General features: G+C 37.9%; 2 protein-coding genes across 3 annotated transcripts in view; one reads left to right on the forward strand and one right to left on the reverse strand.

Annotated features, from left to right (window-relative positions):
• The window catches only part of LOC126920909 (alkaline phosphatase-like), a 248,005-nt gene that overhangs the window by 70,796 nt on the left and 150,965 nt on the right, over positions 1-26,244 (reverse strand). For both annotated transcript variants that reach the window (XM_050731895.1, XM_050731896.1), the window contains exons 3-4: positions 10,562-10,736; positions 1,323-1,501 (exon numbers count right to left, since the gene is read on the reverse strand). In XM_050731895.1, coding sequence (XP_050587852.1) covers positions 1,323-1,501; positions 10,562-10,736 — 354 coding nt within the window. The remainder of the gene's footprint in view (positions 1-1,322; positions 1,502-10,561; positions 10,737-26,244) is intronic.
• The window catches only part of LOC126920924 (caspase-like), a 35,494-nt gene continuing 21,160 nt past the window's right edge, over positions 11,911-26,244 (forward strand). Inside the window, exons 1-2 of the mRNA XM_050731934.1 lie at positions 11,911-12,106; positions 16,795-17,039. Coding sequence (XP_050587891.1) covers positions 12,003-12,106; positions 16,795-17,039 — 349 coding nt within the window. The 5' untranslated portion in view covers positions 11,911-12,002. The remainder of the gene's footprint in view (positions 12,107-16,794; positions 17,040-26,244) is intronic.

Genomic DNA, 26,244 nt, shown 5'->3' on the forward strand with positions numbered 1-26,244 from the left:
TTACATCGAAAGGACGCGTCGTGTAAAGCGTCGTCGATAAATCGCGGGATAGAAGGTCCGCGTTGTCGGTTTCGAAATCTCTTTTCCCGCAACGATAGCCGCTTTAATCTGGGATTTTTAGCGTTTCTTCCCTCTGTCGAATATTTCGAAGCGCAGAGTAGTTCGTGCACCGACGGGCGAATACAGGAAATTGTTTACCGACATATATTTCCAGCCGGCGCATTCTAAACCGATATAATGCAAGATATTAAAAATTTTCAGGTTACTGATTCGCGTGCCGCGCCTGCTTTCAATAAAGATAATCAGGATTTTTGTCCGTAAAATGGAGCCCTCGTATTTCGACAGCGAGCATTACGTTAATGAATTAATTCCTTTCAATCCCGCATCCATGTGCAAAAAATTTACAAAAAATCAAATTAAAAATATCGTGTTAATATCAGGGAATATAGGAAAGTAAAATTCGTTCCATTATTTCGATGATTTAAATGTTCGAATTGTGTTAGTATGTTATAACGAGCATGTAATTTGTAAGTTTAATTAAGAGAAACGTTTAATCTGATTACATTTTTATCGATATAGAGAGACTTTTACTTGACGGAAATTTGTTAAATACCATGTTCGGTACGTACACGAGTACTTTGAATAATTCACCGCGTACATTTAAATACCTACCTCGCGAAACTTTCAATTTCACACTGTTTACTGTTCGTTAATTATTAAATTACGACTAATGGTAATCGAAGTTAAACGAGTTCAACAACCGATCAAGATACAGAATATCCAAACATTTAAGTATCTTCTCTATTTTTTATCATATCAAAAATATTTAAAAGCATAATTTGAGTGGTTTCGAAAAAGTAATCACGAAAACGCTAAAAATCATGCAGCGTTCTTCGAAACAAATCGAAATCTTTCCAAAAGTACTCCGAGTTTAATCCTTATCGGTAAAAAGATCCCGGAGCGCCGTGCAAGTTGGGAACGATTACACGTCACGCTCGTCCCATCATCCCTACCTAGACTCTTTCTATAAAAGAAGGGAGAGAGAGAGAGAGAGAAAATAAGAGAGAGAGAGAAAGCGCACGATAGAAATTTCCAGAGAAGCGTTTCTTCGAATCCGAACTGATTCGATCTGTCGAATCACGTCGAATCACGATAGCAAGATGGATTCCACGCGACCAGCGGTTCCATCGGGAAATCTTCGCACGTATTCGACCACGAACTACGACAGAGACCATAGAAGAAGAAATGTCGAATCCGAATGAATCAACGAACCAAGCCCGAAGGAACTTTCCAGGTTTAAGTCAAAATATATAATTTCATACATTGATGTTACGACCGGGTTCATCCTCGAGCAGCTGACGCGCGATGTCCTTGCAAGAGGTCCGTGCAGCAGGTGGCACCTTGCCATCGTCCTCCCAGTAACGGCTGGCTGCGTGAGCGTAAAGGGCCGCCGGTGTAGCGTGTGTCACCCTCGTGGTCGTAACCAGTCCCGTCGATTTACCTAAAAGCATAGAAAACACCGTTAAAGAGAAAACTTGCCATGTGCTACTCGTTTCGTGCAAATCGTCACCACCGAATTGTATCGCCACGCTACGGCTCGTTTGCAAAATGCCGCGGTCGACTTGATAGCGTCGCATCTACACACGTTCCCGTTCGTTCCGCTGTGGCAAATTCCTGACGAGAGTTAGTGAGAAACAATTAATGCTCGTAATATTGCACCTTGTGACGTCAAAGAAAGTTTCTATAGGGTGAAGCGGATAGTTCTTGTTGATGTAAGTGTATTTGCATGGGATCGGGTTTAACAAGGATCGAATAAGTTTGACGCAACAACGATTGTTTGTACGAGGAAGTTTGTATAACGTGGGATTCGTGGCTTTCAAGGCTTCTTTAAGTATTACGTACTAATAACTTATGTTGTTGTATATTCAGGCGCTTTTGTATGTCTTTGTGAGAAGGAGAATTTGGTGTGAATGTCTGGTACAGGTAGTTGAATTCCCGAGTGTTACAGGTACTTGGCAATTAGTAACAATTGCCGTAAACGTTTGCTATTCCCATTTCCACGATACGCAAGCACTAAAAGAATTCATTGGACAAGTTTCCTCTAGTAATTAAAATTTCCCTTTGTTACGGGGAAGAAACATATAGGCAAGGTAACGATTCGATTAGGGAATAGGGAAGAAACAACTAGCAAAAGACATTGGGGCCGACGACTTTTTCGTCGATTCGGGAAAATGTGGTTGCAAATGAATTCCAACGATTCGTCACTGCAGTAGCATTGTCGTGAGCCGCTCTGGATCGTATTTTAATTAAGCGGATATTCGCAGGATCTTCTTAGTGAACTCAACGAAAGTCTCTGGCATTTGCTTCCATCTCGTGTCCCTGCGTACTCATAGGGGTTAACGGATTAAGTTGGCACGCGGAGATCTATGTTTCTCGCGGGATTAGCAATTACGTTAAGTGGGCTGACGTTGGAACGGATCGAATGTTAATTCGGCCCGAGTACATCGATACACGGCTCTTCGTCAAAGCTTCGCTCTTGATCCTTTGATCTTGGCATCTGTGTCTTCAATTATGATTTAGCATAATGAATGGAACAATTACCTCTAGAAGCCGATAGTTGCAGTATACATAGTAAACGAAGAAAAGTTTTCAGACAGCATATCCGATTTAATCTCGGTCGATCGACCGAGTAGAATTTTCCAAAGTCTATGCAAATTGTCGGTGGTTCCTCGATAATTTCTCGTGCAAGAATGTTCGCTCCAGAGAAACCACGAAGTTCCTCTGCAATCTTGGCCTGATTCATTTTTAAAGGCTTCCCGTTTCGCACTCAACGGAGAAATATTCTTTTTTTCGAGACCGCGTTCCTTGTTCAGAGAAAATCGAGGAAAGGAAGTTTAAACGCGTGGTAGGATATTAAGTTCGGAGATTGTTTGTGACCGACGAACGCTGGCAACTTAATTTGTTCGACCCGGACGGTACTTTCGGTTCTTGTTTTTCGTCCTATTTTTTTTTCCTTGTAATTTGAACTTTCCCAAAACATTCGTTTCTTTCGCCTAAGCAATTTCCGCTTGCCTCTCATTCCATTACCGTGAACTGGCGTGACGTTGGCCAAGCCAGTGGAAAAATGTACGAAACCAGAGGAATTCTGGAGGTATCCTCGTATTTTGAGACTGATCCGTTCTTAATCGTTCAAGTCGCCGTACAACAATTATCAGGAAATGAAACGTGGAGCGCGGATCGTTTAAAAGGAACGTTTTGTCTGCTTATCTCTTGCAATTAATGGTACGACGGCGCTACTCGAAAGAAACTGTTAAAACCGTACACCTTTCCCAGCTCTCGCTGTAATTAACGCCGTTGGTAATGAACGTTTTTACCTCGCCAACATTTCCTACTAAATCACCCAAAAATGAAAATATCGAACAAAACTGGTTTCAAAATGACAAATTCTCTGTATTTCTTCTACGAATTTCGATCATGTATTCATTCTAAAAAATTACGAATTCAAGAAAATATCACGAATCGCGATTGTATACAGAAATTTCCCAAGGAGAAAATAGAATTTCCTAAATTACTATTATTAATTAAATTGTTTCTTTAATCCCTTGAAAGCATATATGTAATTCCATCTCAGTAACTGTCCTCTTTTTCATTGTTATGTTCTCTTTATCTCTTTGGAATCTACAATCCCAAAGGGAAAGATACGATTCAACGGAGGAAAAAAAGCATCCAAGCAGCGATACAAGCGTCATTTCTCCCACGTCGAACGTGTTACTCTGGCTGCTGGAAAAGGAGGAGGAAGTATCAAATGCAGAGCGCTTTCGAGGCGGGTATCAGCGACGCGATGGCGATAAGATAAAGCGTAATTTACATATAAACACTGGCAGAGGAACGTTTGTATGCAAATTAAAATAAAGCAACGATGAGATTCCTTCAGGTGGAAATTCCCGTGTACGAGTGGGATACATTGTCGAATATAGGTTTCACTTTCCTCCTAAAGCAAATCTTGCATTTCACGCTAGGCCGGTTGGTAAGAAACAATTTCACAATACGAAAGCGCTTTCAAATATTTGAAATAATAGGGATTTCAAGGATTTGCTAGGCGGTCGACTAAGAACGAAAGCGGTATAACCAGGGAAACAGCTTTGTCGAACATACTTCGACTGCCAGAAATGAGTTGCCTCTCTCTGTATTTCGCTCCGGAAACAAATCTTGAATTTTCTGCATTACAACGGATCTCTTCAGAAAGTTGCGTACTGAAAACATACAGAATATTTGTCGATAAAAGTTTCGCAAACAATATTAACGGAGTCTAGTGCGAATCTATATCAATTTATCTATATCAATATATCAGACTTCTTTCATGTCGACGTCTCGACATGTTCTCAAGATTGCATATTAAAATGTGATGTTAAAACGTGAAAGGAGAGTAGCCGAGATTTTTCGTGACCTATATTTTCCTGATACGCGTAAATAGCACTAGCGAAAAGAAGACGTAGATTTAGCGTCTGTTGCTGACTGGCATGTAGAGTAGGTAGAAAGTATGTAGATGTAGAAATCCATTGCTGCAAGAAGGAGAGACGTAATAAAGTATGTACAATACTACAAAAGTACGCCTTTCTTCAAGCGACGATATCTCAGAAGGGAAAAGCTGTATAGGCATAAAATAAAAAATATTTTAAAGACGATAATTCTGCCCTTCATACGATATTAAACTTGTTGAAACAACGATTGTACTTGTGAGGTAATGTTGCGCTTGTCGTTAAATTTTAATTTATATAATTTATCAAAATTTATTTAAATAAATAATAGTTTCATCCTTTATTACAAGTACTCAAAGAAAGAATGTATATATACACGCTTAAATGGTAATTTCTCACGATTTTATTTTCTCTGCGTCGATACGTTTTGATTAAAAAATATTGCGGCTCTAAAAAACGAACGACGAATTTCTCGCGGCGATTCCTAGCACAATCTCATTTAGAATCACATGACGTATAGAGACTTTCCATTAAGGCCCCTTTCGCTCGATGTTTTTACTGTTTCACGACCTCTTCTTCAACCTTCCTTTTCTTCGGGACCCATAAAGAACAATTTCACAGATGGAGCGGCACACTTTCACCGCGAAAGATAATGTCGCAAGAAAACCCGTTGAGAAGATGAAAAGCCACGCGAGGAAAGAAGGGAGGGAGAATCTTCTACCGAGACTTCTTCGAGAAACCTGAAACGACACGAATAAACCACGAAGAACAGAAATGTCGAGACGTTCGCGATAGACTAAAGTTCGTGGTCGAAGGAAGATCAGAACTCTTTCCAGGTGATAAAATTTGTCTCGATATCCTCGAAATCAAATACGTCGCTCGACCGGCGAGACGTTGTTCGTTCAATGTCGATGTGCGATAATAGAATGAATTATTGAACAGAGAGGACGCAGAAGTTAGCCAGTCGCCATTAGATAAAGTTCATTCGACGATTGGCTCTCATCATCGGAAACTCGTCGGATGAATTTGCAAATTTCGGCCTAGGAACCTCCGTTTGAATGCCGTGGAACTTCTGTCGCAAAATTTAACCCCTGTCCGTCTGTTCACATTACGAATAAAAGTGCCCGCTACTAAAATCGATATTCCATTTAACGAATGCATAATCGATTCAATTAATTTCGCGCTAATTATTTGTCGTGACTTCGGCCCGCTCTTGGATCCGTCAATAAAGCTATTTTCCCTTGCAATTCGTTCTCGCCGCGGTGCCCGAATGCGGGTTAATTAACGAGATATCGATGTCACCGGAAATTCCATTTTTTTTTGCCAGGCGAGAATCTTGTTGGACGGTATGCGCGATGTTCACGCGTGAAAATTGCCACCGAAATAGACTTTCGACTCGATGCAATTGGCAAAACGAAGAGTACAATAATTGCGATTGAAAGATAATTCGATTTGATGGTATAGTTTATAGGGAGCTTGATATATCCTATTTTAATTCTTTAAGTCCCGATTTACGTTGTCGTGTCTTTTTGGCGCGCGGTTTTTTCTTCGAAGATACATCAAATTCCCATAATTCACCCAAATATAATAGCATGAATAACGAATCACTGAAACTTTGTAAAACACTTCACCTCTAAAGTTTCCCATAGTTTGTCGTTCCTTTAGTAAACTTCTCATCAAGTGTCTTTCACTCAAATTCTATGAGCATGCATAATATATCGATATCGTTTCAGAATCGGTGAAAGTGAAACTCGAATAAAGTTACACCGGAAAAAGGTAAGAAAGATTGATTGTTAGGTTTTCATGAGCACGGTTTAGGTAACGATATTAAATCAGAGCTGTGTTAAGGTTCTCGTACATTACCTATCTTTCAAAGCATATCTTAGCAAAAGAAATGAATATTCTTTGATTAATTTCTTAAACCGTTAAATCTATTTATCTCTCATCCTCGACAATTTAATGATCGTCGAAGATTTATCGGTAGCGATCTCGTAATAATCTCGTTTCCTGGTTCTCGAAGTTCTCGATCGACTCTCTAAACTCTAAATAATAGATACAGCATAAAAGCTTGGCTGGCTCGTCTTCGTCTGTTTGTATAGTGCCGGCGATATCGCGTATGCGTTAGATGCGATCGAATGTGCAAACAATAATTGTAAATTGACAAATTGCGGCGGTAAAGGGGCCAGAAAGCGAGACCGTGTTGTGCTAGCAAGGCGGGGAAGCGTGTCAACGGCAAACGGCACGCGATTAATCAACGAGGCAATTCATCTTAATGATCGAGCTAAGGCAGCTTGCGCTTTCATGCTCGTAACGTAGGCGCAGTCAGACGTACCAGCTCGGCTATATGCGACGTGTTTATTACTGCTCTCGATGTACATGACCGTGTGCAGCCTTGTTACATGGTACATAAGCCCATTGTTTTCGCGGCGGCTGGTTTAGCCGTGGAGAAACTACTCCGACGGAGTCAGGATAGTTCACTTGCTAAAACTAGCTTAATCGGTTGTTGTTACTTTACCTCTCTTTCATGAAAGCATCGTGCCGAAGCTACCTGAACGATCGCTATTACCTTGTTTTATATTAAATACCGTTGTCGAAATAGAAGGTTTTTAAAGACAAACTATCCGTTTCTTTATGTACGCCGCTGTACATGGCGCTTTTAAGAAGTAAAACGTTATTATAGAGAAGGATCAAAACGTCGAAGAGTATAATGGATCGATTAAAAGCTTTTAAACAAAACAACATATAAACGAAAATGGTCGTTGAATGTTTTATGATTTTAAAATAATTTAAACAAACCGTTCCCAAAATACATTTATTATGCAACACCGAGTATTATCGCATTTGCAGTTAGGATTAATGTACAAATATTTTATCGTGTAATTTATTCGAATTTTTTATAGAACAAGAGATTTGCTTTGGAGATTTTTATTTATAAAAAATATAAGCATATATGTATATTCTGTCATAAAGGTCGAAAAAGGCATATTCGGCATTGCAAAATATGAAAGAAATTGTTTTTGATGGTTTCATAGTATCATAGTTGTTGGTTGCTCGTTGGAATTCGATATGGGTTATATGTATATGTATGAAAATGTGTATTGTGAAGTTGATTTTGAATATTGCGTATTAACGAAGTACAACAGTTGTGTAAATTTATATTAAAGGGAGCTATAAATTTATTTCTTGCATTATTATATTATACTTATTGTATTACATTGTTATACCTATGTTCCGTGTATAGTTGTACGCATATTTTAATACATTAAATTTGCCTAATGTTCTCTATTCGTATAGGTTTCGTGTTATCAGTTATCGCCGTAAAATTATCGTCATTAATGTCATTGCATGAAGTGGTATACTACACAATGGTATGATGTTAACCCAAATCGGATAAGTGATTATTTATACGCATGTGTTAATTACGTTACTCATTTTGAAAGTGTTATTTTATTCGTGAAATTTCATTTAATATTTACGTCCTCTATTTATCTGCTCTTTCAAAATTAATTATTTCAAATTATACACGATAACTCTGCAGATAATAGCTCGTTAATTATAAAACACCCACCAAGTTATTTTCCGACAACACTTTAGGTTATTAAAAAACGTGAAATCATTATTCTAGCCACAATACGCGTTCGAGAGTGAGCAATTAGGTATGATATTCAATTTGCAGAAGAAGGTCAAAATTATAAAATTTCATATACGTGAGCGAACTTTAAAATATATTTACGTGATTTATCATATTTATGAAACATGACGTATGACACATGAAACATAACAAAATCATAAATATTGAAATTTGTACGCTTCTACAACTCCTGCTTTCGTTTCGTCCTAGTTTTCAAAAATGCTTGAATGCTGCAGGAAAGTTTGAAATTTTATAACTAAGAGAGAATCGATCCATAGAGTACAAAATACTAAAAACACGTCAGCAGCGCAGTTGCTATTTACCACAGGACTAGTCAAAGGACTATGATGAAACCGAACATGTCCCTATTAGAAATTAAAATCATCGATCCGTTCCAGGTGAATTCTTGGAATGCGCCAAGTACAAAATGCATCTAATAAACCGACCGATCTTTCAATTTTAACGAATCAGCGAGACTTTCGTCATTACGGCCGTAGATATTTGCTCCATATAAAATATATTCTTCGAAATTGTACTATAAAAATTACAAATTTAAACAACAATGTCCGACGGAGGAAAATTAGAAAATCATGATTGGATAAAAGAGTTGTTCTATATCGGTGACAATGAGGTTCGATCGTGGCGCAATATGACGATCACGGTAACATCCCCTAGCACCTCTTAATATTCGTGCATGCGCGCCAGAGAAATTCTGTTAATTGCTCGATACCATTCTAATGAGGCCAGGTTATAACCAGACAATCCAATGGGCATCGTAGCTTACTCCGATACCCGATGATTTCGATAGATATCGCAGTCGAAGGCTGCACTTTGCACCATCGACCTAAAACGGAGCGAATTTTGGCGAAAACGTGGAAATGGGGACTTTGAATTCGTACGAAAGTTCGATTTCGTCCGGCCTCGAAATTAGAACAATTCTCGTCGGTTTGGCCATTTAGAAAAATTATATTCTGCCCGCAGGGACGTTTAATTCATAAGAAATTCGAAAAAATACGATATTCGAATTTTTCACGTAGACATTCTCGCTATACTTGCAATCGAGCGTCCGTTATTTCATTAATAAATGTGCCTGGCATTTTATTCGCAATTTCAGACTCATACAACGAATTGTAGAAACATTCCAGGTATTTTTTTTTTCATTTCAAACAGCCGGTGCTTGTAACGTTCAAATTCGAGCTCGTTTCATTGTTACCTGAACTCTATTCTACGAGCGGTCCAAATTGCACATGGCCAAAATTTATGCTCGAAAATTCGCTTTTCGTCCCGAGGATATTTGGCACAGAATGGCACGTGAAAAAATAACACTCGAATCTTATGATCTCGCTACTGCCGTGATAACGTTACTCGGATTCATATTAACTGCTTAATTTTATACGTTTAGCGAAGGACCAACGGCAGGAAGCATCGGAAAGGCGAAAACTTTGCAATTGTAAAATAACACAAGAATTTTGCAATCGTATAATAAACGACAATTACAACATCAAAGTGTTTGTAGGCAGTCTTAAACCTTTAATTTCTATGAATTCCGGGCGCAACAATTTTTTAAGCTTACGGAAATATAAAAGATTCAAAGCATGCGGATATTCAGGTACATTCCTGTCCAGGTAAGCGTCCGAACATTTTGTAATTCCGTGCATACACTCATCGATCATGCTGCTGGATGCTAACCATTGTTCTTTCGCCTTTTCTCGCTCTGTTTCCGACCGTACCTCGCCTCGCGGACCATGGCCACACAGAAATAATATCACAGGTTGGCAACATGAATTGAAGCCTATGGCATTGCTTCATCGACGGCGGAATAACTCAACAGCACATCTTAACCAAAATTCATCAACCGAATTGTACCGTTTGATTACGCAACTTCGCCTATGCAAACTAATGCTAAGTATGTCATATAAACAGTGTTTCTGATCGTGTTCTTGGTTATTCAAGGCTCTCGTTAAACTTGGCTATGAATTTGTAGATAAACTTATAAACGACTTTTGTCGTTTATCGAACATAGTTAATCAATCAATCTGAAACGTGTTTATCAGATAAAAGAAATTGTAAGTAGTAACTGAAACAAGTATTAATTGTCATCTGTTGATGTGAATCATGTTCGAATTAGGTTTAATGATAAGTGTCGTTATTTGTTTAAAATAAAACATAATTTATTTAAGATAAAGGGATATAAATATTTACTTTTTGCAAAGAACAATTTAAATAGGAATTATTGTTCACAGCGATCCTCATTTCATGATAAAATCTAGCATTTTTAAACGGGCAAAGTGCAGGATTTCATAAAACGAGAGAAACAAAAGGAAACATTTCAGAAAACATCAATTGTCAAGGTAAACGATGTTACCAATTAAGTTGCAATTGATCGGAGCGAATGGGATGCGATTGCACATAATCCTTTGCATTAGTTGTTGACGTTTGTGTATTTACTCACCCTGTTCCTGCGCCCAATTGATAAGAGACGGTACACGGGCATCAAAACTGGAATAACAGTTCTCAAAGCGTGCAGAGGAGTCCAGGCCAACAGTCTCGTAATTGGCTTTAACTCCGCAGAGTAACGCCGTCGCGCATGCCGACGATTCTCCGACTTGGGCGTCCATGTTATACGTCTAAAAACCAACAGGAATGGTAGATCAGTTTTAAATATCCGCTATGTTATGGGAAAGAAGATTATTGTCCGTAAAATTATTCACTCGCAACCGGGAAGAACATTCGATTCGGTAACGCTTGAACGCATACATGTAATTGTAAATGACAATGACATAATTTTTTATTAATGAATCACATACTTTCTATTGATAAGTCGTGTAATTCTATTGATATGAGTCATATTTCAAAACGATGTATATTTTAAATCTGTAGTATTCGAAGCAATGAGTCACGATAACCTCCAGCACGATCAATATAGAAGCGATAAGAAATATATTAGCGATAGTAATGCATACGATGACTACAGCATTGACCAAACAATGCTTTCAACATCTCGTGCGATGCTGTATTAATTCTTTATTCGATATCGAATCAGTAGAGACATTAAATATTAAATAATAAAAGTTAGATATTAAAATATATTAAAAATCCTTAACATCATACGTATAAATATCTGCAATTAGAGATAAAGGAAAGGATGGAGAATTATCCAAAGAAATAGAAATAATTTCGTATTCACCGAAAAATCCCTCCGAAAAAGAAAAAATCGTTGCTAATCCATTTGTGTCTTTTCATCTATCACGATAAAAGGAATGCTGCTCTTATCAAAAGTAAAACAAACATTTCGCAACTGATGCGGCACGAGCGCTCTATGGGTTGCGTCATAAATTATTTCGGACGTTCGTCGAGCGCATTGTGCGTTATGATAATCGGCCTTTCTTTAGCGACCACGTTGCGGGAAGTTGGGAGGTCAGAGACCACATAGTGGAATAGAGAGAACGGAACCTTGGTGTACATAAATCTTGATGGTATTATCCGTAGAAGGCCGACCTTGAGTAAAATAGTGCTGACATCCGACAGTTTTCTTATTATTTGAAAATTGTACGAACCAATCGATCGCCGTACAATTTAAGTAATAATACGACGCTGTTATAATCCAGATGTCCGTAAAAATGCGAGTTTCCGGTTCTGATAACGCGACCAAAAGGCTAGAAAAGCGCTAGTAATATACGGCATTTTGATTCCCTCTCTTGCTTTGCGAATCACAAATGATTCCAGTAACAAAGATCGATATCAATAACGAATACGATATCAGTACTTCGATAAGATAAGGAACTACCTATAAAACTGTACGCCATCTCTTCCTCATTGGTTTTCTGTAACAGTGATTACGAACGACAACATTATTCAAGGATTTATTGCCGACAACTATAACAATATTGACGATGGAATCATTACGAGAGCGCAAGAAATTACTTCGTCAAAAGTTTTTTGAAGAAAATGAAAACTCGCACTCTGAAGTGGATAGTTGGATGTCTACAAAACCAAAGTGAGTGCTTTAACATTTTTTTGAGAGATCGGTTTATAGATAAATGAATATTCTTTGATGACACGACAACATTGAAAACAAAGTAAAGAACTAGGACCGTAACGGTCGATCTTCAGCGAAAATGATCGATTTTATTTGTCAGCGGGGAGGTGTCCTCGAAATGGTTTCAGAAAATACGAGAAAGCGGTATATTTTTTCTTCGAGCAGACATGCCAACGGAAACAGTAACATATATGTGTTCAGATATCAAATCTTTGATAAACGTGACTTACGCTAGGCTACGTGTGAAGCGTCAACGACGCAATAAACGTAGAAACCGCCTCGCGTGATCTAGAACGGTTGTATATTACCAACGTGTATGAAAGTGCAGGGAGCACGGTCAGCACATGATATATGCATATTTACCGGCTGAGAATTAACATTTCTATGCTGAAATTAATTTTACGTGCCAGTTTATGGCTGTATGTCGCGCGAGGTGTCTGCTTATTGCACTCTGAAATATTAAGGAGGACCGTGTTACCGCGCGGCTATGATTTGGAGAAGTTAAACGGAGTATAATTTCGCTTCGAGAGTATTGAGCTAACGAGAGATGTATATATATGTGTATGTTTTGAAACTTTCACTAAGAAAGGAAAGATTAGTAACAGTACAACCATAGTATTAAATTCACACCATAGAGGGGTAAAGCTTATCGGAATTTTTCTCTTCGACAATTTCCCGACTTCGTTTATCATCGAAAATATAGCAAATGATAGGAACAGTTATAGTAAAACAAAACACTCAGCCTCTTTTCTAAATCGTCGAACTTCACCCTCTTCCAATTTACGCGTATTTTAAGGAAAATTTTTAGAAAATTCGCGACTCGCCCTGTCCTTCGCGAAAAGAAGCATAAAATCTCCGAACCAAATGATCCTCCAGTTACATTAACTAGTTTATCATATCTCCGTATTAATCATGGAGGAAGAGGAAAAGATTCGAACTCGCTAAAAACAAAATTGACAGTCCCTCATTCCCAGTCGCAATTTTGTAGCCGACGGTCTTCTTCCCTCAATTGGACTGGATCGTTATAATCGTTGCTCGGGGATTTATATTCCCGACGTCGAGACAGAGGGAACAGGGGTTGGAATTAGTGGTCGGTACAAAATGTTTTCGAGTTCAAAGGAAACGCGACGAACTGCTATAATACCGGTAACTCGTTTCTCTTTCCCAATGAACGTTTGTTTGGTAATGGGCGGTAGGTCCGCGCGCATTTATGACTAGTTTGTAAGCACTTTGCAGCGGGCTTTGTCAAGCAAGACCCCGTTATTCGCGTCCGCGTGCACGAATTTGCCCGACTGCGCGCCCATGAAAGCGTGTCTCTACATTCACCTAGGGAAGAGTCTTTCAACTGGCAACCTGCTATCTCCAGCCGTTTAAAAAGCCCTATCCAGCATCGTTGGCTGACGTTTTGTGTCCCTCTTTCGTTCGTTCTTTTGTTTTTCATGTTCTGCCACCTCTCTTTTTCGTTCGCTTTGCTACGTGTTTCGAGCGATGCGCAGGTGGTTTTTACGGTTTTGAAACGATTCAGTTACAATCGACGCGTAAAATCGTCAATGAATTGCATAGATTTTTATTTCCTTTTTAATGATGTTTGTTTAACAGAAGAAAATAATATTTTCATTCCCCTTCGATTTTGTTCGATGTTATGCAAGAGGTAGAAGGTTTAAACAGCGATGCATAATGTTATGCATTTGTTTGTTCACAAGGTGAGCTTCGAGAGCGATGTTAAGTACCTAAAGGTATAATTTATTTGAGTACGGTGTAATGAATGGACTCTGGCGTAATAATGTTTATAGCTAAACGTAAGCAGTACCTTTGCTACGATCGTGTACCAGAGATAGTAAACATTGCATAAGCAATAGAATGGATGTAAATGCACGTAAATACATAAAACCTAATCCCAATCTGAACTAGTAATATCAACTTGTACGTTGTGCCGCAATAACATCGATAAAAATTGAGAACGATATACGGTATATGTATGTGTTAGATATCGAAATTAGATGTCTCTGAATTTTTTATAGTCGGAAAATGGGTCTCTTAACACTACACGCGGCAGAATAATTATAATTTCTAACATAAAATTAAAAAAATTCGTCAGAATTTCACAACAATGTACTAAACACAGTGTAAGCAAGGCGCAGAATATATCTGCATATATAAAAATTACACTATTGTTTCTTCACAGAGAGAAGTCTCTAAATTCTGAAAGCACGTTGGAATTGTTGGTTATGCCTGCTGGAACTTCGTTTCAAGTACACGCTGTTCTTCTGTAAGAGGATTCAATCCTACACAGACGTTCGCACATAGATGCACGCAATTCAACCAAGTATATAGCCTTTGACGCACGCATTCATAGAGTTCTAAGTTCCAAACACAACACCATACTTCTCTCTGAGAGTACACTCCTACTACATCACGAACGCGCATTGTAAATGCGATAGTAATTGCCACCTGTTTAGGAACATCGTGTCACCTGTAGTTGTAAAATGCGCCATTTAGTAGTACGACAATTAAAAAATAACGATACAATCGCTTTCATGAAAAGTATTCATCGTAGAAATAGCGCGGGGCACACGATCTCGATTCTCTCGTGGGTGTATCGATTGCAGAATTAATTTCAATCGCCTACACGAAATTTTTTATCGTCACTACGTTTATTTTATTTCAAACATAGAAAGAACTGTTTAGCAAAACACGCAAATACCAATTTTTAATTTTCTTCCATCATTGATTAAAGCAATCATTCGAGAAAATCTGTACCTCACCCCGTGCTTCTTAAGCTCGAATAGCGAAGTACCATTATCAAGCGTTTCGTCTTTTAAATAATTAAATAATAATCAAGAAGTCGAAAAAGTCTCACTCGATTCCCCGACAATACCGATCTCTATATCCGATTTGTCGTAGTATCACGGCGTGTTACTTGGTGTTCATCGTGTGAAAATGGTGGTAATCGCGTATACTAACTCCACCGAACACGCGACTGGTTCGATCAGCTCACGTACACACGTTTACAAGGAGGTAGGAGGGTAGCGTAGTTGTACGATAAAACGGTCGAACCATTACTTGGAAGTTCTTTAGCCTGGGATTGCGATCTAAGTTAAAATTAAATCGACCGTCGGATGATACGGCGGACTCGTGCACGCTCATGTGCGCCTCTGTGCGAACGTAGATTGCAGACGCTCTCTCCACCAGCGAGCAAGATTTTCCGTTCGTAGCGTGCACCTTTCGTACGTGAGCGGAAAGTACGAAACAGCCTAATACACTTTGGAACGAGGGCGAGGCTCTCGCGACAGATTATACGCTTTCGCGCCTTTCCAGCAGAGGCAAACCTTTCGAATTCGGGTGCCGGAAGTTGCCACGGTGCCCAAGAAATACGAGTTCCGATGTTTTCGTTTAGCTTTCTATAAGTGTACTCCAACAGCTGTTCCCTAAATGTTCACGGAGAACTCGAGCTTGCACAGTTCTCGATTGGTTGCGTTTGGTTTTGGAAAGTTGGCGCAAGTATAGGTAGAATGTTGGAAGTATTTTGTTGGAGAAATGCAGAGTTGAAAGATTCCAAAGTCCATTGCAGACGAAATTTCTGTTGGATAAATCATCGTATTGCTACTATCGAGCAAATGTATTAATTTAGATGATACTATTAAATACCATTCGGGAAGAAACTTATATCTTATTTAGAGATAAACTACGATACACAAACACCGAGACAATGTTCATTCGTTGGATTTGTGGCCGCATAAACGTCGAAAAGTTTCTTGCAGAATTGTGCTTAGCGTCGACCTTCGCCTCCTAGAGACGTCATTTGTCGCGCGTCTGTGGACCGTTGTCCTGGCAAACGAGCTAGCCAACTCTCTTCTCCAGGTTCAAAATTTTACGAGCAACATAAAAACTGTCAACGTGCGACGTCGACACCGAAATTGCGGATACGCGCTTCGTTGCGGCGTTTCGGTTTCATTCTTTTTTCTTCTTTTTCCTTCTTTTTTCTGCTTTTTTTTACCGGCTTCCTACCATCGCGCCGTATCGATCGACGAAATTCGGAAACAGAGAAATTTTTCGACGGGCAAAAATATACGCGCGCTAGTTATTGCGAATCCGCGAGCCCGGGTGCGAACATGTACAACGATCGTAAAACAGAATGAGAAGGGTTTTCGAGCTGTGTAATTCGCCGTTTAACAGGTCCTATATTAGACGGACTAGAATTGAGTGGAAAGAACGAATTACGGCATCGAATTTACATTGGAATATGAATCTCCTAATTAAATATCGTTCGCTCGCGTAACGCCGCCGTGTCGACGCCATAATCGAACGAATAAATTGTTTCCACGCGGAATACGAATTGCGTAAACTGCCTCTGGGATATTGAATGTGTATATCCGCTGGGAGGAAGTTTGAAACAGGGTTCGTAGAGAAATAGGATAACTCCCAAACGATATGATTTCGATATGTTGAAGATAAGCTATGGGAGGATAGTTCGCGATACTATTTTGCCAAAAATCGTAAAAATTTTGTGCAATTTTCTATGTATATGTGAACTATGTTCTTCTTGGAGTACATTTACGTCTACGTATTTGCTCATTCGTTAAGAAATTAAGAAAAATAGTAATTCTTTAATTTACATATATTTTTTTTCTTTTTCTTTTTTTTAGGAATGAGTTTGACAGACCGAGTTGCACAATTAATCTGGACCCACATTCGGAAGTATATAACATGAATCACAAACGAAGAGGTATCGCGTTAATCTTCAGCCACGTCAAATTCAAGAAACTGGATACACGAGTTGGTGGGGAAAAAGATTTGAAGGAACTGGAGCAAACATTAAAGTACCTTGGCTTTGACGTTCGAGTTCACCCCGACTTTAATGTTAAAACGATATTGTCGACGGTGCAAAACGGTAAGCACACATTTTCCAAAGTCTTGAAAGAAGCTTCTTTGAACTGGTTCTTTGCTTGACACCGTAAGTCATTCTGAAGTGATGAAAAATGAGCGAACGGCGTTACAAATGAAATTCCACTTAGATCATTAATTTATCTTGAATCAATAATTGAAAATGATTTACTACGATTTTAATCATTTTATAAATTATTTCTGTTAGAATAACGACATTACGTACAAAATCTGACGCGATCCATCCGATAAGACACAAAAATAATTTTGTCTTGAAACGATAAACTTGCAAATTTCCTCTGCTCATTGATATAACGAACGCGTGACAGAATTGAAAACAAAAATAAAACCGGTCCAGCAATTTGCAATTGGTCCCTCGATACTGCCGCGTGAAATTGCATGAAAATCATTCGCAAAATTACGATAAATTCCGGCGGATCGTTTCCGCTTTGAAATTTTTTATTCGAAGTAGCAGACTGCGATGCGAGTGGACTGGGTATAACGCGATTTGGGGCGCAAACCACGTTTTATTCGTAGCCGGGGACAGGTTTTAATCATTTTTCTGTGCTGCTCGTTAAACAGCGTGCAATCCGTGATGGCAAGCGGAGACGGATAATACGTGAAATAATTCATTTTGACCGTGACTGGGTAACGAATCGCGTATCCATTATTTGGGTAACGTCACTTTGATGTAGTCCGCCATAGTCCGTGTCGACTGAAAACCTGATTCTGCTGCGATTGCCTTCTAAATCGAAATGTTTTCAAACCCGCTGAATTACCTCAAACGAAAAGAATCATCGGTTTCGATCGTCCGACTACGTGTAATTATAAATGTATCCTGCTGACTAATTATACACGCGTATAAAACATTTAAAGTTTAAACGTATACAATAGTATTATATATATGCATTTCCTCTCGAATTATTTATTAAAAATACAAAAAGAATATTCCTACGAATATCGTCCGATTAAATCGTTATCTCTTTCAAATTGTTATCTATCGGCCATTTTAATATTAGTGTCTTTTTGCAAATGGAACGAATATTATTGATTCACTAGTTATTTCTTATGAAGGCTACATTTGAACAATAATTTATTGACTATCTTCGTGAATATAAATAACAAATACGTATAATATTTCTTACTCATGAGGCCAAGACTAATTTAAGGAAAAAGATTCTTTATGCGGAATACTAGACGTATAATTCATGAAACAATTTAATTTTAAATTCCATTGTATTCTTCAATTTCATTGTGATCTTCAAATTCCATGTAGCGGCACACATCGTGTAAATTTATACGGAATCCTCAGCAGATTTAAACAGAGGCCGTGACACAGGCGTGGAACACTGTTTTCCAGTGAGCACATTCGAAACATATTCGTCGCGAACTCGGCAAACCGATGTTCCTAAATTCGCTTAGCGTGCGGGGAGCCGTAACGTGGCCATAAAACTCGCGTGGCTTGGCGAACGTTGGAACCTTTGCTCAACAAATCGTCGGTAAACCGTTTGAAAAGAGGATAAAAGCGGAAGCGTAACTGTCCATGAAAAGTCACCAGGAACCGTTCTCGTTCGATTCATTCTTTTCCTTTCCTCTTTCTTCTATTTATCGTTGATCCATTCAAATATTGACACAATAGGCGTCACCACCGTGTTCGACATACATTTATCAAACGCTTTTGTCGACGTCGAACAAAGATGTTCTTACATTGTCGGGCAAGCGTGAAGCTCGTAAATCGTGCGCTCCTGAATCATCCATAGATCGCAACAAACGTTCTGAAGGGTTTCATTTAAAACGCCTTTCCATGGTAGGATTATCCGAACGATGAATTTCAATGAACGGCTTGGTTGCAGTCCGCGTTTTATGATATCTGTATCGCTCCTTTCGTCGGGTCGATGGGAAAACGATAAATCGTCTACTAAATATTTTCTTTGCTCTAAGCAGGTATAATATATAATATTAAATGTATATAGAACGATATGACTAAAAAAAGAAAGACAATATTTATGAATTGTACGAGAGTCATGTACTATTGGAGAAGTTGTTGTCTGAATGATCAATGAGAACGCGATGTTCAAATAATGCTTGTAATCTTTCTAAGAAGGATAAAGTATTCGACATGATAAAAATTTTTGAAAAGAGTTCAGTAACCTATAACGGAAGATGATTCGTGCACTAAATTTCTTGCTATTTTAATCACTTAACCGTGATTGGGTCTGTAGCGCCTGATTTCGATAAAGTTAAATTTGGTCACGTGTAGCTAAGATCATTATCGATACCTGGAAGTTAGTAGTGATATCGACAACGTTGCGAGTCCCACTAACGAACAATTCAAAATCAAGCCTATTTCTTCGATAGATATTTAAACACCTTTTTTAAAATGAAATATTCGTTAATTGGTTAAATGATTGTGAAAAAAACGGATCGTGGAAATTTGTTATTGAAGGGCTGTTCGGAAATGGAATTAAATTTATTCGTTGCAAAAATATTGATGTATAACTGACCTATGAAAATTTGTCAGGTGTTTTGAATTCTCTATCGCATTTTTGTATCGCATAATTGTATCGTAGGATCAATCTCCGGGGGTAGAGTCGATGGAATTTGGTAATACAAACGGGAATATCGCTGAAACGGGAAATGGGAAAACAATAGCGTTAATAATGGAAATGGTGAATTAAATATTTAACGATGATCCCAGCATTTTTCCATGTTTGTTTGACTTGGTTTCACGAATAACATATTTGCAAACATAAAGTAATATTTAAATTATTGATGAAAATATTTATCGGTATAATAGTAAAATAGCGAAAAGCTAAGATATCTAAGATCAGTTTTATTCCTTAAACTGAATTTTTAACATAAAAGATCTCAAATTTTTGTCTCCTTATGACGCACAAATGTCAGATAAAATTCGTGTCACACGCAAAGGGAATGCTGAAATAGACTCGAGTGTTTACACGCGATTTTCTCGTCGTTTTCCAGTCCTCAAACCTCCCTTGCAAGACATTCCCATTTGCATGTTTGATGCATAAAAAGTATCTCCGCCCTCAATTTTTCCTCCTATTGAAACTCACGAATTTCGAATAAAATTTGCATTCTCTAAACGTTTCTCCGATATGTACATAGTTGCTGTTAGTGAAAAGCCGCGAGTTTAAATGAAATCTATTTATTATTTTCCAAATTTCTTACTTTGAAACAGATTTAATGCTCCGCTGTAAAATATTTTCAGCTTTCATTCAACAAATCGGTAACTCGTTCGTAAATATTCGAAAAATACTTAACCTCTGGATCAACTCAGTCGCGATTATTCTCTCTTAAATTTTTGCTCCAAAGAAGAAAATAAATTACGATGGATTAGATTGAAGTGCACTTTTTTACAGTACAAGATTAAAGACTAGTGGCGCAAACAAAGAAGAACGTCGATGGTCGATAAACATTCCTAAAATCTACAACTGAATTCAAACTTCATTCATCGACCAAACCACTGTTCCCTTTCATCCCGATAGTAAACCTACTCTGAATCGATCGGGGATAAATTGACAGAGACTGTTGGTCAACCTTGAACAGGGTTTCGCGTTTTTTTGTTCGGCAAATTTTTATATGAAAAGGATTAAATAGCGACAGTGCTCTATCAATGATTCTCGTGAAAGTCTTTGTCGAAAGTTTGGCGAGGAAAAAGAAGGAAGGATAACAGGGTCTGTCGTCTCTTGAACATGATTGTCCGAGCATGGATAATGATGACGTCGATGAATGAACGTTACGAGAAGTTGCACAAACATCTTACAATGAAACGAGCTCATTAAGCTTCCTTCTGCCAGCCAAGTAACCGGTTTCCACCAAGGTATAACTAGTAGAGACAATCACGCGAAATATATGGGCGTATGCGCGTAGTGGAGCAGAAAGTCGGATGATCGCAGAACTTTATAATAAGCGAGGAAACTTTTCATACTCCGTCGGCCTGGGATGCGTCAAGAGATAGTCGAGGACAGAGTAACTGGACAGGCAGTGGAAATAGGTATGAATGAGATTTCGTTTAAATACGACTCGTTTACAGAAAAATATAAATATTAATTTCAATTATGTACTAAACAACCTATATACTATAAAGACGTATAGTAAATGAATCTTCAATGTGTGTATACGACTAATACAAGTACTAGTACTTACACTATCTGTCTACTTACTTTTGTCACCGACTGTATTTCATGTACCGTTTATAGCTAGTTTTTTCTTTTTTCTTTTTTCTCCTCTTATCTGCCTCGCTTTCCACGTCGTTCGTTTTCGTACGATTTCTTTTTCTTTTCTTTCTTTTTGCGGGCGAATTTTGAAGGCGAATGACGAGAGTTAAATTCTACTAGATATTTTATTCATTCTACATGTTTGAAAGTCTGGGGTTAATAAAAAATGAGCGTAGTCTGTAAACACGGAAATATTTGCAACGAAAAATTTGTATTTAGAGCTACGGGCGTTTCGAAAATGCGTATCACGTTATGTACTTCGTTTCTCGATTTTATTCGATTTTACTTGATTTCAGCTTAATTTGCCAATACATGTAAAATTTACATGGATTATTAAAAGCCGATGGCTTGAGTCAATATTTGATTTTTTACTTTTGAAACATACAATGAAAGTAATAAATTCGAAATATGTATAAAAATGATAGAAATATGTAGAGAAGTATTGGATGACAAGCCAAAAAAAAAAAAAAAAATTGCGATCTCCCTCGATGAATGTTGCTGCCATTCGCAGACATTTTTTTGCACGATTTCATCAGCGACTAAAAGTTCCATTTCAGCCGGCAGAACGGGACTTTCAATTATTCCGTGTCGTTACAGTTATCGGGAAATTTTTTGGCCGGTCGACAGGTGTTTTGTAAACGGCGTGTAATTAAACAGGTTTAATGATCGCTGTTTTATTCGACCGCGCACACGTTGGCCACGAATTAAAAATTGCCATTGCACTATTCATACGATGTCGCCAGATAATACCGTCGCCAATGGAACATTATCAGAACATTACGCAAATACGTCCACTGTTAGTTCCAAATGGGCGATGAGCTGTTTCTTGCAATTTGCTATGTTGATTGTGTTTTGCCTAATGGCAATAAAATACATTACTGGCACATCGAGTAGAATATTATATTTTACTGTCTCGTTAGATTAAATTTAAGCGAATATAAATGTTATCGTATTATAACTGTTGAAAGCTACAAAGGATCTCGTTTTACTCTGTTTTGCAATTATTGCATTTTTTCCATAATTGAGCAGTAAAACAATTTCCCAATTGAGCGTACAAAAGGTAACCAGCGTGTAAAATGTACGTATATGCGGAACACGTTTCAATTGAGTTCAGGAAATCAACGATGCGAACGCGGTATCCAGGATCTCAATTTTTTTCGTGAGATCGTGATTTTGAAAATGGAAATTTGAGATACAGTATAAGACACTTATATTTCAGAACGTCGACGGAAATATCTACGTATAGCGAGCTAACTCGGTCGAATCACATATACATATCGATTTAATTTTTACATATCGCGCAGTAGCACGGAAGCAGCAGCACGTATCAACGATACGATCGGCAACGGGGTTGCGAGAAACTGTTTTGAACGCGTAGCTGCGTAAGCTGACTCGATTATATATTTTATAAAAGTTGCTGTCGCTATTTTTAATGCTTCAATTTCTGGCACTGTGCCATGTTAGCTCAGCTTCTATTCTGTGAATTCGATTGGACTCTGAAGAGTTCAGAAACTTTTTCCATCTAGCCACTCGACGACGTTGAAATTTTTGCTTCTCAATCGGCTGTTTGTACGATGGAAATATCAATAATAAAGCGAGTATCGCACGCTAGACCGTATCTCATCATAATCGTGGTATGTTCCGTTAATATAGATAGTTATTGTCAAATTTTGATTAAACTGTGAATAAATTGTTTAAGTAGCAAATGCTTCCATTTGTGGCACTGTTCTCATATTCTAGTGATTTCAGATAGGATAAATATACATTGTACATTTTGTAAAATTCAGTATTAAACATAGATCTTTGTGCATCGAAATCTAATAGAACTACGAGAAGGGAAGGATGAACAAATAGTAAAATGCTTCACAGTTTCATGAATATTTTAAGAACACCAATTTTCTCAAGTATACTCTGCCCCTATTGAAGCCACGCAAACAGGGTTTTGTTCGACCAGTACAAAAGTCAAATAAAAACAAATTTAGATTTTAATGCAATGAATAGATACCTATATTGCAGGTGTATGTACTTACATACAGTCAAATGACGATTTAATTTTCTATTTTTATATTACTTTTATATTACTATTTTATATTACGTAGTTACAACATTATTTTCAAAGGAATAGTTTAAGAAGAAACGGAATGTGAACAAAAGCATTAACGTCAAGGAGCAGCTACAAGATAGTTTGAAATAAAATAAAAGTACAATGGAGAAATCTTAGACGCATGCACATAAAATATTTCAAGATATTTCACCAATTCGTGAATTCAATAATTTCGTCATCTCTTCTTTTTTCAAAACAAGTCGACAAGAATACTCGAGTGAATCTGTTATTTTTCTTTTCATCTGCTCTCGTTCGTAAATAAAAGTCGGAATAAATAAACAGTTTCATCTTTTTTCGGCCGTTTAGTCGGCACGGTGCGCTCGTATCGTCGCGTTTGGATTCGATATCGGAAGCAAAAAACAAGCGTATACGCGACTTCTATTTGCTGAGCAAATAGCAGTTCCGGCACTCTTCGTCGGACAGCGCCGGCTGAAAGGGCGAAAACAGGCTTGGTAAATAGTTAAATATCCCCGGTGAAATTTGCCCAGGGTGGTTTTTAATCCGCGACAGAGAAGAAGAAAGTTACGTCTCGAACCTGATTAAAACAGCCTCGTGATCGACGTGCCGCCTCGGTAGTATACAGGATGCGCAGTTTAAAATCACACAGTTTAAAAGCTAAGGATAATCGCACGTGAATCGACGTTGTGAACGAGGTGAAAACGTTCGAAGCAATTGCTCGTAGCGCGCATAACAATATCGGACGCGATTTAATAATTCAGTTCACGGCCGACTAGCTGTTTCATAGCTCGGCACGCGTTAAGGCTTGTCCATATTGGCCACGTGCCAATGGATGTTTAACAGAGGTGTAGGAAATTTGATACTTCAAGTTATGGATGGTTAATATCAAATGCTGTTACCGAAGTAAGGGTTATGATGTATCGGTTCTGCTTTGATTTTTGATTGAGTTATAGGTAAACCAGAGCAGTTTCGATTTAGTTTCAAAGTATTCCATTTTAGTTTGCACTTATAGTTTACGAAATAAAGATCCAGTAAATAAAAATTAAAGTAACCTAATGGAAATTTCGCTTAAAGTTACTTCTGACAAAACGATACTACTAGCTGAGACTCCATTTGTAATAGTTGTTTATATTACGTACGATCATTTTTATAAATAATTTAAGAAGTAACGACAAACATCATTAGAAAAATAGTATTCTAATGCTTTCAATAATAATAATTTGAATGAAGTTTGAATTGCAAAGATAATACTACTCTCTCTCTCTCTTTCTCTCTTTCTCTCTCTTTCTCTCTCTTTCAATATCTCTCAACGATATATTAAACCTTCGATTTCAGAATATTTCTATTATTATCAGTCAATGTTATATCTCACAAACACGAGCAGTTATCACCGCTTGATAATCGTATTAGCTAGAAACACCGATAATCGTATAATTAATGTACCGATGATAATACGTAACATAAACCAAACGAGCTATAGAACAATGTACTAAATAATGCAATGAACAATTACAATTTTCTCTTCTGACGGTTATAATTTGAAACCGCAAATTTTAACGATTTGAATAATATTGATGAGGAAACAATGAGACAATTGAATGGGTACATCGATGTGTGTTACTCAAACACTAACATACGAGCAACACGTTGGTTTGTTTAACCATTACTGTAATTGTTGAAAGTTTCATGAACGTACATAATTACATATCGATGCTACAATTATAATTGATAAGTCATGCTTTACCGGTATAAGACGATCAAAAGGACCAAACAATGTCAAATATCATAGGCAAAGGAACGTATTTCTATCTAAATGTGAAGGAAAAGGAAATAGAGTAATTAATTCAAAATTAGAGACAAATCTGTTCAGTCTTATTCGTTCGCTTTGAAGATAGTTATCGAGCTAACAAAGCGCACGAGAAACGTAGCTTTTGCAGTTTCATTCTTCTCTTGTGGATCTAACACGGCGGTCATGCCACAATTTCCGGCGATCGGGCATAATTTTTACTGTCCAAGCTCGGATAAACTTTACTCTGCAAGTAGAAACGAAAAAATTGGAAAGCAGTTTTCAAGTATCTTTTCGAAGTTGTCCTTCACGAGATTATCGGAAGTAGCAAAAGAGAAGTTTCGACGCGTATTCAGGGTGCAGCATCGAGAAATCGCTTCGACAGTGGATTCTGCAAAGGATGACGATAAAAACTGTTCATATAAACGAATGCCCTATTTATGTCGGAATTTTATGTTGCAATAATACTATAGGAAAATGAAAGTACTTGAATTAATTTCTTTTACCTATTTATCCACCAACAAAAGAAAATCCGAACAATACCTGGAGAAATGGAGAGAGTAGGACAGTCAGTGATAAAACGTATCTAGTTTTGTAGTCGCGAGCAAAGAATTTTGTTCATTTTAAACATCTCTGATGAAGATATGCAGATTACAGTTTAAATAAAAAACTCGCTATACGTGACTCGAAAACAAGATCAAACAGAGTATATATTTATGAGCCATTTTTATTGTTTTTATGTGCAGAATTCATGGTCGAAATATTAAATTAGTATTAAAGTATAATTCGGTTTGGGCACACATTGATCCGATTATGGACGACGTTGAAAAATTTAATCATTTACGTCCATCGAGGTTGTACGATTCGACATATCGTTTCGCCGTTCGATTTAAGCGAATTTCGTCAGACATAGCTCTCCGTTTTTTTTTCGATTCGAACGCTTGCCATGCGTTCAGGCGATTTCCAGGCGACTGAAAATGAAGCATCGGGTGCGCATCCGTTCGATGCCTATCTCGCGTGCTGGGTTCTCATTCAAAGATGCGGAAGAATCCGCTGCTAGAATCTTTCAGTTGCCGAAGTTCTCGTTTTTTGCTAGATACCAAAAGATCATTCGTTTCTTTTCTTT

This window comes from Bombus affinis, chromosome 10 (genome assembly GCF_024516045.1).
Source record: "Bombus affinis isolate iyBomAffi1 chromosome 10, iyBomAffi1.2, whole genome shotgun sequence".
In the NCBI taxonomy this organism is placed as follows: domain Eukaryota; kingdom Metazoa; phylum Arthropoda; class Insecta; order Hymenoptera; family Apidae; genus Bombus; species Bombus affinis.